The sequence below is a fragment of the Crinia signifera genome, chromosome 12 (assembly GCF_055691185.1).
Source record: "Crinia signifera chromosome 12, ASM5569118v1, whole genome shotgun sequence".
NCBI classification, from domain to species: domain Eukaryota; kingdom Metazoa; phylum Chordata; class Amphibia; order Anura; family Myobatrachidae; genus Crinia; species Crinia signifera.
Window position 1 is genome coordinate 57155852 of NC_139228.1, and position 18692 is coordinate 57174543.

At 49.3% G+C, this 18692-nt stretch overlaps 1 protein-coding gene across 1 annotated transcript in view; it reads left to right on the forward strand.

Annotated features, from left to right (window-relative positions):
• AREL1 (apoptosis resistant E3 ubiquitin protein ligase 1) overlaps window positions 1-18692 on the forward strand; it is a 31297-nt gene that overhangs the window by 11916 nt on the left and 689 nt on the right. The window contains exons 14-18 of the mRNA XM_083166200.1: window positions 2970-3095; window positions 5201-5330; window positions 5406-5464; window positions 7381-7470; window positions 8973-9148. Coding sequence (XP_083022326.1) covers window positions 2970-3095; window positions 5201-5330; window positions 5406-5464; window positions 7381-7470; window positions 8973-9148 — 581 coding nt within the window. The remainder of the gene's footprint in view (window positions 1-2969; window positions 3096-5200; window positions 5331-5405; window positions 5465-7380; window positions 7471-8972; window positions 9149-18692) is intronic.

Sequence of the window (18692 nt, forward strand, 5' to 3'; positions counted from 1 at the left end):
AAAACCCACCACCAGACGATGCGCATGTTGCACGACTGGTTAAGGCCGCTACCCTCCCTATCCCGGATGTCCAATCCCTGAAGGGACCCACAGATAGAAAGTTAGAACAATATCTTAAATCTATCTATTCAAATTCAGAAGTGGTTATACGCCCAGCATTTACTTCAGCATGGGTCTCGTTGGCCATGTCTAGTTGGATTGATGCCTTAGCTGTTGGGCTGCAGGCTGGTACAAAACATTCGGATTTTATGTCCCTACTGGATAATATCCATGAAGCTAATACTTAGCTTGGTGAGGCTGCTCTGGATGCTAAACCCTTTGCGTCAAAGACTTCAGCTTCCTCAATGGTGGCCCGGTGCACCTGATGGCTCCAATTGTGGCGTGTGGATGGCAAATCAAAGAAGGCTGTAGAGGCTCTCCATTCTCCAGGCCCTCGAAAAGGGCGGCTATATGGCCTCCTTGGATGTCCAAGATGCATACTTACATATTGCCATTCGGGAGGACCATCAAAAATTCCTCAGGTTTGCTGTTCAAAGAGATCATTTCCAGTTCCGAGCTTTTCCCTTCGACCTCACCACATGTGTTCATGAAGATGATGGCTGTGATGATGGTTCACCTGCAGCTGCAGGGAGTTTGCATCCTACCCTATCTGGACGATCTTCAATTGATAGGATACTCAGGCCAGGCTTTAGGAACATGTCAGTCTGACCATACAAATTTTGAAAGACCATGGATGACTGATCAACTGGCGCAAGTCCAGTCTGGTCCCCTTTCAGTACAGGATTCACCTGGGAGCCCTATTGGATACCACATCACAATGGGTTTACCTGCCCCAGGACAAGAAAAAGTCCATCCAGGCCTTGGTGCAGAAGTTCCTGTCACATCATCTGGTGTCTTGCTTCCAGATGGTAGAGTATGTGCAGTTTCAATCCAGGCCTCTCCAATTGGAGCTCCTTCAGACATGGAATCATAGACGATCACGCTCTCCAGGGACACGTGCCTGTCACTTCTTTATTGGCCCCAGTCATCCAACCTGGACGTAGGTCGACCCTTCCTGATCCTGTATTGGGTCATAGTTACGACCGACGCCATTCACTGAGGTTGAAGTGCTGTGGTCAAGAACATCTCATGTCATGGTCGTTGGACTCCTCAGGAGCAACGCCTTTTCATAAACGTGTTGGAACTCTGAGCAGTCTATCTGTCACACACGTCCCGTTCCAGTCGGTATAAATCCAGTCCAATAACGGCACGGCGGTGGCTTACATCAACCACCAGAGGGGCACCGCAGCAGATGGGCCATGGTCGAGGTGACGAACATTCTTCTTTGGGCAGAGAAGCACCTACCAGCTCTCAGCTGTTTACATACCAGGTCTGTTGAATTGGGAAGCCGACTTCCTCAGCCGGCAGGACTTCCACTTGGGGGAGTGGGCTCTCCATCCTGAGGTGTTTTGTCTCTTGACTCGTCGCTGGGGACGCCCCTAAATAAATCTGTTTGCGTCGCGTCACAACTGCAAACTCCCTTGCTACAGAGCACGCACCAGAGATCCCGGGGCATTTCCCATAGATGCCCTGTCAGTCTCCTGGAACATTTCGATGGTGTACCTGTTCCCTCCGATGCCTCTCCTTCACAGGGTTCTGTGCAAACTGCGCATGGAAAGAGCTTGGAAAATTCTCATTGCCCCATTTTGGCCCAAACGTCCTTGGTATGCATACCTGCTCAGACTGTCGATTGCTCCATTGTGGCAGCTTCCTTTGAGGCCGGACCTTCTTACTCAAGGTCATTGTCTTCATCCCGACCTCCCACGACTAGCTTTGACGGCCTGGGATTTTCGGACTCTGTTACACGTACTATGGTTTCTGTGAGGAAACCTTCCAGACTGTGTATATACCATTGCGTGTGGTCCATTACCGTTTGTCCAGACTGGCCTCGTTAAAAGTTAAAGTTTTGGCCCTCTGTGTTTTTCCAAAGGCGAGTGGCCCGGTTTTCAGCAGTTCATACTTTTTTGCAGGGAGCTCTGCACCTGCAGCCCCTTTGTTACACCAGTTCATCCTTGGCACTTGACGTTGTTTCCCAAGGTGTTATCTAAGGCTCCGTTTTGAGCCTTTGTCTCAGGTTGATCTCACTTGGCTAATGTGGAAAGGAGTGTTTCTATTGGTTATTGCTTCCGCACATCGCGTCTCTGATTTGGGAGCATTATCCCATCAGGTTCCTTATTTATTTTTTCATCCTAACCGCACTGTTCTGCGCACATGTCTGGACTTTCTTCTGGAGGTTGTCTCCGTGTTCCATATCAACCAGGAGATAGTAGTGCTGGCATTTTGGCCAGGAAGTTCTTCTGCTGACAGTGATGTTTTTGCCACCTTGGATGTTGTTCTTGCCTTGGGTACCTATGTGGACCGCACAACCTTTCCATAAAACAGACTCATTGTTTGTCCTTTATGATGAACGTAAGAGAGGTTGGCTGGCTTCAAAGCAATCGATTGCCCGCTGGATTGAGACCCCTATGCGCCCTGCTATCTTGGAAGCTGGTTCCCATGTCCATCAAGGCTCACTCTACTAGATCCATTGGACCTTCATCGGGGAGCCTCCGCAGAGCAGTTGTGTCTGGCAGCTACGTGGTCCAGTGCAAATACCTTCATTACATTTTGCTGTTTTCACACTTTCGCCTCTGCCGATACGGCTTATGGGCGTTGTGTTCTCAGTGCAGCTCAGGAGCGTTCCCGCCCATAACAGGACTGCTTTGGGCAGTCCCAATGTTCCCATTGTACCACTATTGGCTGATAATGGCTGCACACAAGAAGTTAACTCCTTGGTGTCCGGTCTGAGACCAGAAGGATACCCCAATGTGCCCATGTACCACCATGGCTTCAGAAAAATAGATTTTACAGGTATGACAAAAATCCTTTTTTTTTTTCCCCCCCCAAAACTGTGTGATGCTCTCTCAAGCGCTTTGTGATTTCCTCTGCAGTACTTTGAGACAGACGACCCAGACTTCTTTCAGTCCAAAGTTCTTTACCTTTTAACCCACGATGTCTCAGACACAGACCTTGTCTTTGCTGAGGAGAAATATGGCCGCGGGGGGCAGCTAGATAAGGTGAGTGCGTGCTTATGTAAATGTGGCTTTTTATTGCACATATTCTCACTCACTATGACAGAGGTATAGATTCTATGCCTATTAAGTTACATACAGAGATGATAGCGACCACCGGTCTGTACATTGCATACAGGGCAGGTGATGGTGAGACCACTGACCAGTACGTTACATGCAGGGCAGGTGACGATGAGACCAATGACCAGTATGTTACATACGGGACAAGTAACATCAGACCATTGACCAGTACCTTACATACAGGGCAAGTGACGGTGAGACCACTGACCAGTACGTTACACACAGGGCAGATGAGGGTGAGACCACTGACCAGTACGTTACATACGGGACAAGTAACATCAGACCATTGACCAGTACCTTAGATACAGGGCAAGTGACGGTGAGACCACTGACCAGTACGTTACACACAGGGCAGATGAAGATGAGACCACTGACTAGTACATTACATACAATGCAGATGACGGTGAGACCACTGACCAGTACGTTAAATACAGGCCAGATGAGGGTAAGACCACTGACAAGTACGTTACATACATGGCAGATGATGGTGAGACCGCTGACCAGTACGTTACATTCAGGGCAGATGACGGTGAGACCACTGACCAGTACGTTACATTCAGGGCAGGTGACGGTGAGACCACTGACCAGTATGTTACATAGAGGGCAGGTGATGGTGCGACCACTGACCAGTACGTTACATACAGGGCAGATTACTTCACCAATCAGTATGTTGCATACAGGGCAGGTGACTGTGAGACCACTGACCAGTACGTTACTTACAGGGCAGGTGACGATGAGACCACTGACCAGTACGTTACATTCAGGGCAGGTGACGGTGAGACCACTGACCAGTATGTTACATACAGGGCAGGTGATGGTGCGACCACTGACCAGTACGTTACATACAGGGCAGATTACTTCACCAATCAGTATGTTGCATACAGGGCAGGTGACTGTGAGACCACTGACCAGTACGTTACTTACAGGGCAGGTGACGATGAGACCACTGACCAGTACGTTACTTACAGGGCAGGTGACAATGAGACCAATGACCAGTATGTTACATACAGGACAAGTAACATCAGACCATTGACCAGTACCTTACATACAGGGCAAGTGACGGTGAGACCACTGACCAGTACGTTACATACGGGACAAGTAACATCAGACCATTGACCAGTACCTTAGATAAAGGGCAAGTGACGGTGAGACCACTGACCAGTACGTTACACACAGGGCAGATGACGGGGAGACCACTGACCAGTACGTTACACACAGGGCAGATGAAGGTGAGACCACTGACTAGTACATTACATACAGGGCAGATTACGGTGAGACCACTGACCAGTACGTTAAATACAGGCCAGATGAGGGTAAGACCACTGACCAGTACATTACATACATGGCAGATGATGGTGAGACCACTGACCAGTACGTTACATTCAGGGCAGATGACGGTGAGACCACTGACCAGTACGTTACATTCAGGGCAGATGACAGTGAGACCACTGACCAGTACGTTACATAGAGGGCAGGTGATGGTGAGACCACTGACTGACCAGTACGTTACACAAAGGGCAGATGATGGTGAGACCACTGACCAGTACGTTACATACATGGCAGATGATGGTGAGACCACTGACCAGTATGTTACATTCAGGGCAGATGACGGTGAGACCACTGACCAGTACGTTACATTCAGGGCAGATGACGGTGAGACCACCTATCAGTATGTTTCATGCAAGGCAGGTGACAGCACTGATCAGTACGTTACAAACAGGACAGGTAATGGTGAGACGACCGATCATTATGTTACATACAGGGCAGATGACAGTGAGACCCCTGACCAGTACGTTACATACAGGGCAGATGACAGCACGTTACATACAGGGCAGATGACAGCGAGACCACCGACCAATACATTACGTACAGGGCAGATGATGGCGAGACCAGTATGTTACATACAGGGCAGATGACGGTGAGACCACTGACCAGTACGTTAGAGGGAATATTTCCTCCTATACCATGAGCGGCTCTCTATTATCCACGATGTGAAATAAATGGCTCATTAACATTCCCTTCTCCTCCAGGTGGTGGAGCTCATTCCAGGGGGCTCTCAGATTTTGGTCACCAATGAAAATAAGATATATTATTTGAATCTCCTGGCTCAGTATCGTCTCTGCAGCCAGGTGCGGGAGGAGGTGGAGCACTTTCTGAAAGGTAAGATGATTGGCTGGTTTGGGTTTCGGTATCTGCCGGACGATGCAACTTACTATAACCTTTTTCTCTTCTCAGGACTAAACGAACTTGTCCCAGACAATCTGCTCGGGATTTTTGATGAGAATGAATTAGAGGTTCGTATGAGTATCATAATTAACGGTCACACACAGAGAATTAATAAATGTTATCGGACACTCGTTATCATTGACCTTGTAAAGTTATATAATTAATTGGGTTTCCAAGAGATCAGCTTAGATGGGAATACTCCTATAAAGATTAACAGCTGAAGTTCAGCACATTAGTTACGTTATACACCTTTCGGATATTGGCCTGCCAAGTAGACCTGTGTCCTGCTGATGTCTAAAAGAATCCAACCTGGGTTCTCCATCCCTGGTCTGCAACCTTGCAATTGACCAGGGTTATTCCGGGGCTTTCTAACATGGCTTTTGTCTGAATGGTGCAACCTGAGTTTTTAGTTCCTGGCCGTGCTGAGAAGAAGGTGATTGGCTGTTCATGACAGCCTGGGACTCCACCCTTCCTCAAGTCACCACCCACTTTGCATTACCTTATTTTTGTGAGCCAAAAATCAGCCCCTTCTAATGACATCACACTAAATGCCAGGGCAGACATGGCTTAAGTGTGAAAGGGGTTAACACGGGAAAAATCCGGGACTGCTGTGCACAAAGGGACCCAAGTTACACCCATATTGAAAACGGTCTTTGTTGGAGCAGTGTATTTGCGATTGCCTGTGCCTCTTCTTATGGGTCATTGGGTCGACTAATATAAGGTCAACACAAGCATTAGGTCGGTGTTGGTTTTTCACTTCTTTATTCTGTCCCGAATGTCAACATGGACAGCTTCTAATGGGGGTATTTAATCACCGGCGACCATCTCCTGAGGGGGAGATGGCCGCCGGGCCCTAGTAAATGCTGTCATCCCTGACCGCATTGAACAGGGGAGCTCGGCAGAACGAGCCAGACTTCACAAGCAGTCGGGCTCATTCTGACGAGAACGGCTGGGAAGTGACGAGCTGCCGGCTGCAGCTCGCCTCTTCCCAGCCACAACTCGCGGCCACGCCCCCCTCTCGTCCCACTGCAGGCGGGACATTGAATCCCGCCTGCGTGTTCTTGGTCGAGCAGACTGAGAACGGGACAGGGTCACGGCTGTCAAGCAAGCCGTGATCCCTAGATTGAATACCCCCCTAAGTGTAACGCGTCCACTCCCATGGCTCACTGCGCACCCCATGCTACAGGCATGGTGCCTCGTTATGCTCAACACACTATTGTATTCTGCCTCCACACAGCATGTGTGGATATTATCATTCGATGGTCGCCATTCGCATATCTAAGTCACTCTCTGGTGACAGATATGCGGCGCCTTGGTACCGGAAGAGGGTGGGCAGCTGACATCTTGTGACGTCAGCTGCCTGCCCCTGGCACCTGCGTCATGGGCGAATATCACCATGGGAACGCCAAGCATTTTCATGGGGGCGTTTCCATGGGCGCGACTTGAGTCTGTGGCCACCCATCCGCACTCATCTGTGCAAACGGGCTGGAGACTATACAAGTAGCCGCGTCCGCTCGCACAGATGGCCTGCACATTCGCATTAGAGAACATGTGCATTTGCAGTCCATCGGCATCGCTCACCATTGCAAAATCGCAATGGTGAGTATGAATCAGAATGACCTCCCCAATGTGTATAAGTGATCCAGGCCATAAGTGGATATTGCTAACTGGGTCCCAGCCAGGGAGGAGCGTGCACGATGGGTTCTAGGTTCATATTCAGGGCATCCTAGGGAGCTCAGGGGCTCTCTGATTGTGTTGGATGCAGCTGCTCCGGTGTATCTGAGTCTGGGTAACATGTAAGGTAGGAAGCAGTGATTCCTACTCCTGGTAACCAGTCGGGATTAGTTGTCCTCAGCATTTATATAACTGGGAGAGTATTCCCCCTTAGAGCCACCCAATGTAAATCTTACCACGTTGCTCATCAGTAAGAGGTGACCGACTTGGTGCTGCAGAATAATGAATAATGATGTTTCCTTGTCATCAGCTCCTGATGTGCGGCACAGGGCACATTGCCGTCCAGGACTTCCAGGCTCATGCTGTGGTCATTGGAGGGTCGTGGCTGTTCCGGGAGAAGGTAACGTCATTTCCTACCTGATCCTGGTCCCTTTCCACACCTGTGATACACCCACCAGCTAAACTGTGTCTCCAGCTCTTTATTCCTGATTGATCATATCCTATGACACAAACAATGGATACATTTATCAATAACAATAGAATTCAATTGGGTTTATCCTGCTCTACACCTATTCCAGGTCATTGTACTCTTTCCTGCCCTTCATGTAGTACTTGTGTGCGTTTCATCCTTTGGCTGCTCTTCTATACGGTGTTAAGAGGGTGGTTTAATAAGTAAGGTAACAAGACATTGTAACTTCCCAGCAGCTCTGAGCATGGAGGGGTTTATTTACTAAGATGGGAGTTCTACTGAAGATGGGATGTTGCTATGGGAAACCAATCAATCTACTACTTATTTACACCTTCTAGTAGATAAGATAGAATCTGATTGGTTGCTATGGGCAACATCACATCCTCGATAGACCTCTCCTATTATTAAATAAACTCTGTAGACTACCGTTTCCCCTTATGGCCATTAAACTTGTATCCGTCATACAGTCACAACATCAGGTGGAAGATGGAAACATGGGCAAACATTGGAGGCATCATGATGAGATTTCTGCGTGTAAACGGGCACACCAGCAGCTGAAATTCATCGCCAACTTGCTAAAGTGGACGGTGATCACGTCCGATCACGGTAACTGATTTTGTGCACTGCCTTTCCTGACAGCAAGACGTTCAAGATGAGCAGAGATACATCCAATACCGGCTCTGTACCAAACCTATTCCCGTGAAATGACTTTATCACCGTACAACTCCATAAGCTGGCAATATATTACAGCTGCTTAGATACTGGAGTCTGATCACACTGTGTACCCCAGTGTGTGACCGTGTTTACAGCAGCCTGCTATCTAGGATGAGGGGAAGCAGTGATCTACCTGCTGTAACCTGGCGGGAACATGAGCGGTCATGTTATAGAACCAACCTCCTGCCCATTCTGTCACAAGGTGCTAGAGTGGCCTCTGGTACTGGGGATACGGTCATTAGGACTACAGCAACTAGGTCGACACCACTAGGTCAGCAGGCAACAAGGCAGACATGGGTTTAGGTTGACACAAGCATAAGGTCGACATGGGGTTTTTCACTGTTTTTTTGAGCCAACATGTGCTGACAGGTGGTATTTCATGCCCTACCATCCACTAGGCGTGGTGGGAGAATAAAATAGTATGTCCGAAGCATTGCTAGCGTCCATGTCGACAGTGTTGACATTCGGGTAAAAAAACAGTGAAAAACCCCATGTCGACCTAATGCTTGTGTCAACTAGACCCATGTCGACCTTGCTGCCTGTCGAAACTAGTGGTGTCGACCCAATGCTTGTCGGCCTAGTTGCTGTAGACCTAATGATCCACACCCTGGTCCCTCCCCTCTGTTCTCTGATACCGACGTCCGCCTCCCCTCTGTTCTCTGGTGCCGATGCCCGCCTCCCCTCTGTTCTCTGGTACTGACGTCTGGCTCCTTTGGCAGGTCATGCACTGGTTCTGGGCTGTTGTTTGCAGCTTCACCCAGGAGGAGTTGGCCCGTCTGTTGCAGTTTACGACCGGATCCTCTCAGCTTCCCCCCGGTGGATTTGCTGCTCTGTGCCCGAGCTTCCAAATCATTGGGTCCCCTGCCCATGGCACGCTGCCCACTGCGCATACCTGGTAAGTGGCCATCACACAGTGTACTGACAGTCATGGGTTCTGGTGTAGGGTTAGGCAGCCTGTGGTACTACATGTCCCAGAATTCCCGGTTTGTCATGTACTTCCACAGCAGGTTGCTAGTTTCGCGGTATACGGTCACTAGGTTGACAGTACAAAGGTTGACATTGTCATTAGGTCAAATGTTTGGGAGAAAGTGTTCAAATTTTTGAATAAATAATAATTTTTAAGAAATTGGGTGAAATTGAATAGGATGAGAGATTCAGAAAGTGAGAGATTTGGTGAGAAATCTCCAGTTTTTTTAAAGCAGCAATTGTTTACACTGCAAAATCAAACGTTTTTTGCAGTGTAAATGATTTCTGCTTTAAGAAAACTGGAGATTTCTTACCAAATCTCTCATCCTACTAAAGCCGTGTACACACGGCAGCGATATGGGCTATAATCGCTGGAAATATGGTCACTGGCGACCATATTGCCGGTGATGGGAGTGTGCCCCGGCGATAAATCACCGGGTGCGCGCTCCCGTTTTCAGCCCTATTCTAATCGCTGGTCGCAGGAGCTTGCCAGCTGATTACCTCTGCGTCACCGCCCGGGAGAGGTTCCCTTTCATCAGCGACCATCTCTGGTCGCTGATGAAAAGGAGACATTGAGCATATATTGCAATCTCCCCCGTGTGTACGCACCTTAAATTTCACCTTATGTCTCGGTTACAATCGCAGATATGCTTTCATCCAATTTCTGAATTTTGTAACAGCCTTATTTTATGTAGTACATCATTTCCTGGATAATTCTATCCTATGATCCACAGATTTCACAGGGCTGTATTTTAATGGTTGATATTTTTGTATACATTGATAGACTGGTAAGATCTGTTCAAAAATGTTAGCAACATTTTGTAGGTATTTTGGAATCCTTAGTATATAGGGTAGATACTTTTCCCTGGTAAAGTGAGTGGTAGTGGAGTAGGTCTGTAGACCCTTCAAAAAGATACTTTTTAAACCAGATCTCCACTAACTTCCATGACACATGTTGGCACCATAAATATTCTCTTTTGACAGGACAAACTTCATCAAAGCTACTGCTTGACCAATCGAAACAGTGTCATTTGTGTGGCCAATTTCTTAAAAAAAAAAAAAATTCAATGTTTTTTTCTAATCTTTTGTCCTTTTATGCTATGACATGTAATATGTCCTGCACTCTCCATGCTACTAATGTAAATTGTAACAGCACGGAGTCCCAATCTTGGACAAATAAGTCCCTATATGTTTAATACCTTATACATTACATTGTTTATGAACAGGATAGTATTGTGCAATCATTTTGGGTAAATGTGAGGCATTGCACCAATCCTGGTGACTTATGCCAATATCCCCCAAAAAACTTTTTAGAAATACGTACTTTTTCTTCTTAAATTGTGCCTAGAACAACTGAGAATATATCTACTGCAGCAGAATTATATGTTAGCTGGGGATACATTATTGTTCTATTATAGAACGTACTGTAACCAACTCTCCACATCCTATATTCTCAGGTGCCTGTAAAATTCCATTACATAGTTCAGCTGGAATTGTTACAAGTATAAGCACAATATACATGTATCAACTATAATTATCACAATTACCTAGCAAGTAGTAGGAATTGATAGTACACTGACAATTATCATTCCTCCTCGCCACACATTAACCATCACTCTCCCCTAGCAGTATTGAGCGTATCCCATACAGATTGATACAACGGGTGAGCTACACATAAGCCCCGTACACACGGGGGAGATATATTGCTGAGCAATATATGGCTGAGCAATATATTGCTCAGTTTCTTCTTTTCATCAGCGACCAGAGATGGTTGCTGATGAAAAAGAAATTGCCGGAGGAGCCCGGCAGTGGCAATCAGCTGGTCGCAGGAGCATGTTCCTGCGACCAGCGATCACTACAGGGGTAAAAATGGGAGCGCGCACCCGGCGATATATCGCCGGTGCACACTCCCATCATGGGCAATATGGTCGCTTAGCGACCATATTTCCCACGATATTATACAAAATTGCCCCCGTGTGTACGCACCTATACCCACGGCCCTACCCCATGGGATGGGCCCAATCTTGTCAGATTTTGGCAGCAAAACCATTGAGGGCCTGACTAGTACCTGAGAGGTGAAAACCCCAGGGAAGATCATGTCCTGTGTGCAACCACACTGCTCATAATACCAATTTTGCTAACGTTTTTAACCCCTTCAGTGGCAATACCGAGAATTTTCCGGGCTGTGCCTCAGTGTCCAGTCTGGCAAGCCCGGAAAATTCTAGGGATTGCCACTGTTTAAAGCAGGGCAGCTTCGGCGCTACCCGGCTCCCTCCCCTCCGCCGCGCCTCCTCCCCCCTCCCCTCCAGGTTTTCTTTTGAAGTCCCCGGCACCAACTTATGACAAGCCGGCTGCCAGGGATGGGGTGCGGGTGCGCAGGTCCGGGCAGCCGCTGATTGACAGTTCAGCTGCGCTGCCCGGACCTAGGGAGGCAGTGGTGAGTTTTTTTTTTTAAGGGAGCGCTCCCCATATAAAAAAAAAAAAACTCACCCAGTGGGGAGCTTCCCCCCCCCCCCCCCCCACCCCAAAAAAAAAAACCTAAGGCCTGTCGACTTAGTAATTTTCAACCCAATGACCCATACCCGGTTTAGGTTGGTGCACTGGATCCTTACTCGCTGTGCTAGCCTCCGGCAAATGGCTTTAGTACAAGTCCATAATGGCAAACGGGTGCCTGGGCTATGGTAGGAGAAGGTGAGGTTATGGAAGCTCTTTTTCAAGCCCAATAATTTGTGTTGTAAGCAACTCTCTGACCAAGGAAACACATAGAAATATATTAAGTGGACCAAAATAATTTCATATGACCATGAAAATAGCTAAAAAAAAAAAAAAAATGTGGAAAGTTTTTTTTCTCCTTCGGGAGACATCAGGGGCCACAGCGTTACAGTGGGTAGTAAGGAGATGGGAGAGCACCAGCACCCTAGAGGTTAAACTTGAACTGCCTCCCAGGCAGCCGGGCTCCTCCCCTCCTCTACCCCGCCTCCAGGCCTGGAAGCTCAGTTTTTTTCGGGTGCTGGCAGGAGCCAGATGCACCTAATAGAGGGGCTGCTATTTAGCAGCCTAACTTGATTTTTATATTTTATTTTTCTTTTTTATTTTTACACTGACTTCTGTCAGTGACAGAGCAGCAGCACTGGGGGTCTGCACAGACACCTGCGCTGCTGCTCCATCACCCGGGTCTGGAGCTGCATCGCCACTCGAGGGTGGGGACCTGCAGCGGCCCCCGGGCACTGGGGAGCCACAGCTGCCACCGGACGCCGGGGACCTGACAAAAGGTAACGCGCTCCCCGCTTGCTGGGCATTGCGGCTGCAGCAGTTCGGCGGGGGGGGACCGCCGACTGCGCTGACAAGCGGACGGCTGGTTCGCCACCCGCTCCCGCTGGACCTCCAGGGAAACGGTTTGTGGGCAGCGGTGCCAGGTATGCGGGGCCGCCCGGTAGCGCCGGACCCCTGCCATTTTTACCGGCGCCGCATGTGGACACCTCCCTGGGGGCCATTTGTCAGCAGGGGGAGAAGGCTCCCCCCACATCAGCCTCTCCACCCGGGGACAGTAGGCAGGGAACTGTGTTTAACACACAGAGAGTTCCCACCACTGAGATCCCTTCCTGCCTGCCTGCGACATGTGAGGAGGGACACGGAGGAGCTCATAGCCACCCGGAGTTCCACTCCTTCACTGCCAGATCATTTGGGCATGTCCCCCCTGTACCCCTCCTTCGGGACACGGTACAGTACTGTGCTCTGAGAGGAGCCTTGTGCCAATCATTGCATTGCCCTTGTATGCTGCATTGTTTGTTAACAGTTTAGCTGCCTGTCAGTTTAATCTGTGTTACACTGTACTATATGGCATGTATTGCTGGTTAGGTCATGCTGACTTAACATGTGTGGAGGGACACAGAGAGCTTATCAAGCCAGTCTGGGGTTCCACTCCTTCACTGCCTGGGCTCCCCTGTAATAATCTCCTCCAGGAGTCAGGTTACAGAGCAGACAGAGTTCAATCTCTGGGCACAGCAGAGCCAAGTGCAACATTGTATCCTGTGAATTAACACCATCACTGCCTGTCGGAAGCATAAAGGACAGAGCGGATGGTCTAATGGTTAGCATTGCTGCATCACAGTGCAGAGGTCATGGGTTCGATTCCCAACATGACCCAAACTGTGCAATTATCTGCCTGTCAGATACAAGCTGGCTGTCAGATGCAGACTGCGTAAAATGTCTGTACCATATAGACTGCCAGTATATCCACTGCACCTGTATATATAACTGCACTGTATGTCTAGATCACTGCTTTGTATGTCTATTACAAGCTGGCTCAGATGCATACGGCATTGTCTGTACCGTATAGACTGCCGGTCTATATCACTGCAGCTGTCTATTGTATGTATATCACTGCACTGTCTATATCACTGCATTGTATGTATATCACAGGCTGGCTGTGCACTGTGTAACACTATCACTGCCTGTCAGAAAGGCTGCCTGAGGCGCAGCGAGCTCGCCCCACACAGGCAGAGAACCGCAATGATTGCTATATGTGCCTAGTAGCTTACTGCGTACTGTAGGGGCAGCACGGATGGTGTGATGGTTGGCATTGCTTCTTCACAGCGCTATGGTCATTTCCCAAATATGACTCTAGCTGTGCGGAGTTTATGTGTTCCCCCCGTGTTTGAGTGGGTTTACTCCGGGTACTCCGGTTTCCTCCGACAATCCAAAATATGAAACAGAAGTATAAATACGCCACCACATGGTGTACATAGTACCAGCTTACTGTGTATAGCTTGAACACTATCTCTGTTGGTCAGAGAATACTGTGTAGCGGTACCATATAGGCTACCCGCCTATTCTATAGCATTGTATGCCTTCTATACTTGTAGTACATTGTCTGACCTGTGCCTTTAGCTGCCGGTTCACAGTGCTATAATACTGCAACGTCTTCCAGTGACTGGGGCTCTGGCGCTGATGTCTTGTACATCCTGTAATGCTGGCCTATGCCCGCATTAGACTAGTACAGGACGGCTTATGCACAGGCTGCTACAATGCGTGGGCGTTGCCCACAGGTACAGCCTCCTCTCAGGAGACTACTTGGGGTTGCCGGTGCAGATAGTAGACAAGTTCTTATCTGCACCGCCCCTGCAGCCTTGGATTGGCATCATCCCTTGGGTGAGTGCTTATCTGCCTCCGGACAAGGTCCCCAACCTTGGCGGGTGTAGCTCTCCGCACAGTGGAAGCGCTCCGTACCCGCAGCTAGACGCGGATACCCCTGTCATCCACACTCCTCCGTCAGCAACAAAGGAGGACACCTGGGATTAGTATTCTCTAGAGGGGACCGCCGACGACGGTATGAAAGATGGGGGGCCTGTAATAAGGTGAATCCCCCACTTCGTCTTGAAGTGCCGACCTTGGTCTTGGCTCTCAACTAGGTCCTTACCTTAAATGACCCTGCTGAGCCGCCTATAACTTTGGGAGTCTCCCTAGGTGTATTCTGGGTTTATTCCGTAAATCAGTGAACTTGACTAAGGTCATTAGTTTAGAGATTTCTAACTGGAAGTTTAGCTTGCCATCGGCAGTTTCCCTTCCTTTTACCCCGTTCCACAGGAGGACATAGTCCCCTGGGAGACTGTCCCTAAAGTGGACGCACTCCTGCCCCAGGCATCTGTTTGGGTGGCTAAGGCCTTAGTTGCGTGAGCAACTTCTCTCACAGCGGACGCTGCATAAGGGGTGCCAGAGAAAACCCTGCTGCCTCTATTGAGCATCACGTGACACTTTACCTGGGGGTGGCGGCTCTGGAAATTACACCACTCACCTCCAGCCATGGCTGCACACACAGACCGGTGTCTGCGCTTTTGGAAGGCCCAAACTCAAAGTCCCTTTAAGGGTTCCTTCTTATTTGGGCCAGAGCCAGATATGAGGGCCGGTTTAGATTCTTTTCGGCAGAGGATATACCTTCTGGGGGATTGCCATCTGGCTCTACAGTCCAGGATCAGACATCTCTTCTCCCCCTGTGGGTGTCTGTGCATGCCTGCAGGGGGGCCCTGGGGTTGGTGGTATCGGCCTTCGCATTGGCCGAATAGGCCCAGTTCCATTCCCGCCCTGTACAGGGGAAGATACTCTCCAGGGGGTTGGGACCCTATCACAATATCTGGGCCCAGAAGTTCGCCTGGTCTCCAGCAGGCGCCCCCCCTTTTTCCTGGTGGCGCCGGGACGGGACCTCACTACTGGATCCACTAGTAGACACTCATGCTAGCCCTCCGTGTTTGGAGGGTGGTCACTTCCCAGAGGTCGTTCCATGGTATCTGGACCACTCTGGTGGCCCAGCTCTTCATCATCGTCCTCAAACTGAAGACAATCTTCCGGGCAGTCTGCCTGGCGGAACCCTAACTTAGGGGTTGCCCGGTGCAGGTCCAGTCGGACATTGCTACAAGGGTGGCTTAGGTTAACCACCATGGTGGCACTCGTTGTCAGCCCACTATGGCGGAAGCATCCTGCATCTTTCAGAGATGATCCCTGCTCTTTCAGCAATCCTTATCTCGGTAGTCCTGAATTGGGTGGCGGTCTTCCTTGGCCGTCAGACCCTGGATGCCGACGATTTGACCCTCCATCGGGAGGTGTTTCAGATGATGGAACAATGGTGGGGCCCAACCGAGGTGGCCTTGATGGCCTCTCGCCATACCCTCAAACCACCACTGTGCGGGTTTAGAGGGGGGCTTGCCTGGTAGATGCCCTGGCGCTCCGTGGCCGTACACACTGATGGCGCCTTTCAGCCGCTTTTCCTCCTTTTGCGAATGTATCGCAAACTGAAGCTGGAGGGCGGCACGATGAGTCTGGTTGCTCCACCTTGGCCCAGACGAATCGGGTGTTCGGATCAGCAGTCCTTGTCAGTAGCCCCTCCTATTCGCTTACCCCTGGGCACAGGCCGGCTCTCTCAGGGTCCGCCTCTCTCTCTCGACTTTGAGGCACCTGGCTTTGACGGGATGGCTGTTGAGACCTCCCGGGTAAAAGGCTCAGTGGGTTTCACTCAAGAGTGACCTCCACTATGCACAGGGCGAGGTAACCTTTCTAGACGGGGTGTACCATTGCATATGGAGGGCTTACTTTTCCTGGTGCAAATGCTACGATTCAGACTCCGGGACTTACTGCCTGGCTAGGGTTCTGCCCTTCTTGCAGAAGGGTCTGGAGGCTGGGTTGCATTTCTCATCTTTTAAAGGTTCAGATTTCGGCCTTGTACAGAGTGGCACTGTCGACGGATGTCTGCACATTCCTGCAGGGTGTCTTCCATATCCAGCCTCCCTTTGTTACCCCGGTTGCCCCAGGGGATCTCTCTAATCCTGTCGGCTTCAGGGCCCACCTGTTGTGCCCTTGCGGTCGGTGGACCTGTGTTGACTCGCCTGGAAGATCATTTTCTTGGAGCGATAGATTTGGCCAGGGGAGTCTCTGACACGTCAGCTCTGTCCCGTAAGTCCATTATTCTTGGTCTTTTGTTCTAACCTGGCGGTTCTTCCTACCGTTACTTCTCACCTACATTAGGTGGTGTCCAGCTTTCAGGTGAACCAGGACATTATGGTTCTGGCCTTTGGACAGTCTGTTGTTACTACGGCTTGGTCCTCCTTGGACGTTGTCCGGCCGGGGCGCATCTATGTGCACCGTTCTAGGCTGTTGCACTAGTCAGACTCTCTCTCTCTCTTTGTACTATATGGTGTTCGGATGAGAGGGTGGCCCGCCTCTACGCAAACTACTGCCCGCTGGAGTCGCTCTGGCAGGCATATTTGGACACCTCTCTCCCGGTTCCGGTGGGGATTCAGGCACATTCCGTTAGGTCTGTGGAGGTGTCCTGGGCTGTAAGAGGCAGTGCTAAAGTTGAGCAAATTTGCAGGGCGGCGACTTGGTCGTCCGCCATTACTGTCTTGCGTTTTTGCGCTTTTGACACGTTTGCCTCCCAGGACTCGGCCATCGGCCAGAGTGTGTTGGCTGTGGCACAGGCGCGTCCCCACCCATAGGTGGCTGCTTTAGGACGTCCCACTGTAACGCTGTGGCCCCTGATGTCTCCCGAAGGAGATGAGATTTATGTCTTACCTGGTAAATCTCTTTCTTCGTGGACTGAGGGGCCACAGGGATCCCTCCCTGCCGCGCCTGCTTTACTTCCGTTACGGTTAAGTTATGATTATGTTATATTATCCCTCGGTTGAGGGTACTAACATGTTCAGAATGTGTTTCTGTGCGGTGCTTCTCTTCCTTCTATCTTGTCTCCTGCCTTGGCTTGTTAAAAAAACTGAGCTTCCAGGCCTGGAGGCGGGGTAGAGGAGCCCGGCTGCCTGGGAGGCAGTTCAAGTTTAACCTCTAGGGTGCTGATGCTCTCCCATCTCCTTACTACCCACTGTAACGCTGTGGCCCCTGATGTCCTCGAAGAAAGAGATTTACCAGGTAAGACATAAATCTCATTTTTTACTCCGCTTCTTTTAAACTTAATTTTTTTTTCTATTTCATGATTTGTTTTCCTCTATGGGGGTTTACGTAAAAGAGTGCGGGGAAGATTTAATCTTATGACGAGCATACACTGGCCAATATACTGATGGTCTGTCGGATAGTGTGTACCAGCGATAGGCCAGTGGACAACATTGTTCAAACATATCACGTCGGCAGTGTCACACAACAGATAGCTGATATATTGGAGCATATATTGGGGGAATCCACCAACCGTCCATACACTCGCTACAAGTGAATAACGGCATAACTGTGCGGGTGCATGGAAATGCCCATCCAGTTGTGACGTGTGTCATTGGGTAGTGTGTATGCAGAGCACACTGCAGATATATATTTAGGCTTAGGGATAAAGGGAGTGCTTCTGATTGGCTTGCAAATGCAAACTCCTTTAAATGGACAAAATTGTGCTGAACTGCAGGTGGGGCAGATGTATCATGTGCAGAGTGTTAGATTTGTGTGGGGTGTGTTCAAGCTGAAATCTAAATTGCAGCGTAAGAATAAAGCAGCCAGTATTTACCCTGCACAGAAACAATATAACTCACCTAAATCTAACTCTCTGCACATGTTACACCTGCCCCACCTGAAGTGTAGCATGGTTTTGTCCATTAATAGGAGTTTGGTGGCGATTTTGATTGGTTTGTAAAAGCATAGTACCAACCAACCAGCTTCTGTCATGTCTTAGACTGTGCTTCACAGCTATATTGATCACTATGAGCAACTACCCCAGTTGTATGCAAACATACAAGTTTTGTTATGGAGATTGTCCATTTACAAGTCTGGAAGTTTAGCAAATAAAACTGTTGGACTCTGGCCCTTATTTAGATCTGATTGCAGTACATATTTGTTCTCAAAATGGGCAAAACCATGTGCACTGCAGGTGGGGCAGATGTAACGTGCAGAGAGTTAAATTTGGGGTGGGGTGGTGTTCAAACTGAAATCTAAATAGCAGTATAAAAATAATGCAGCCAGTATTTACCCTGCACAGAAAGTTACTCATGCAAATC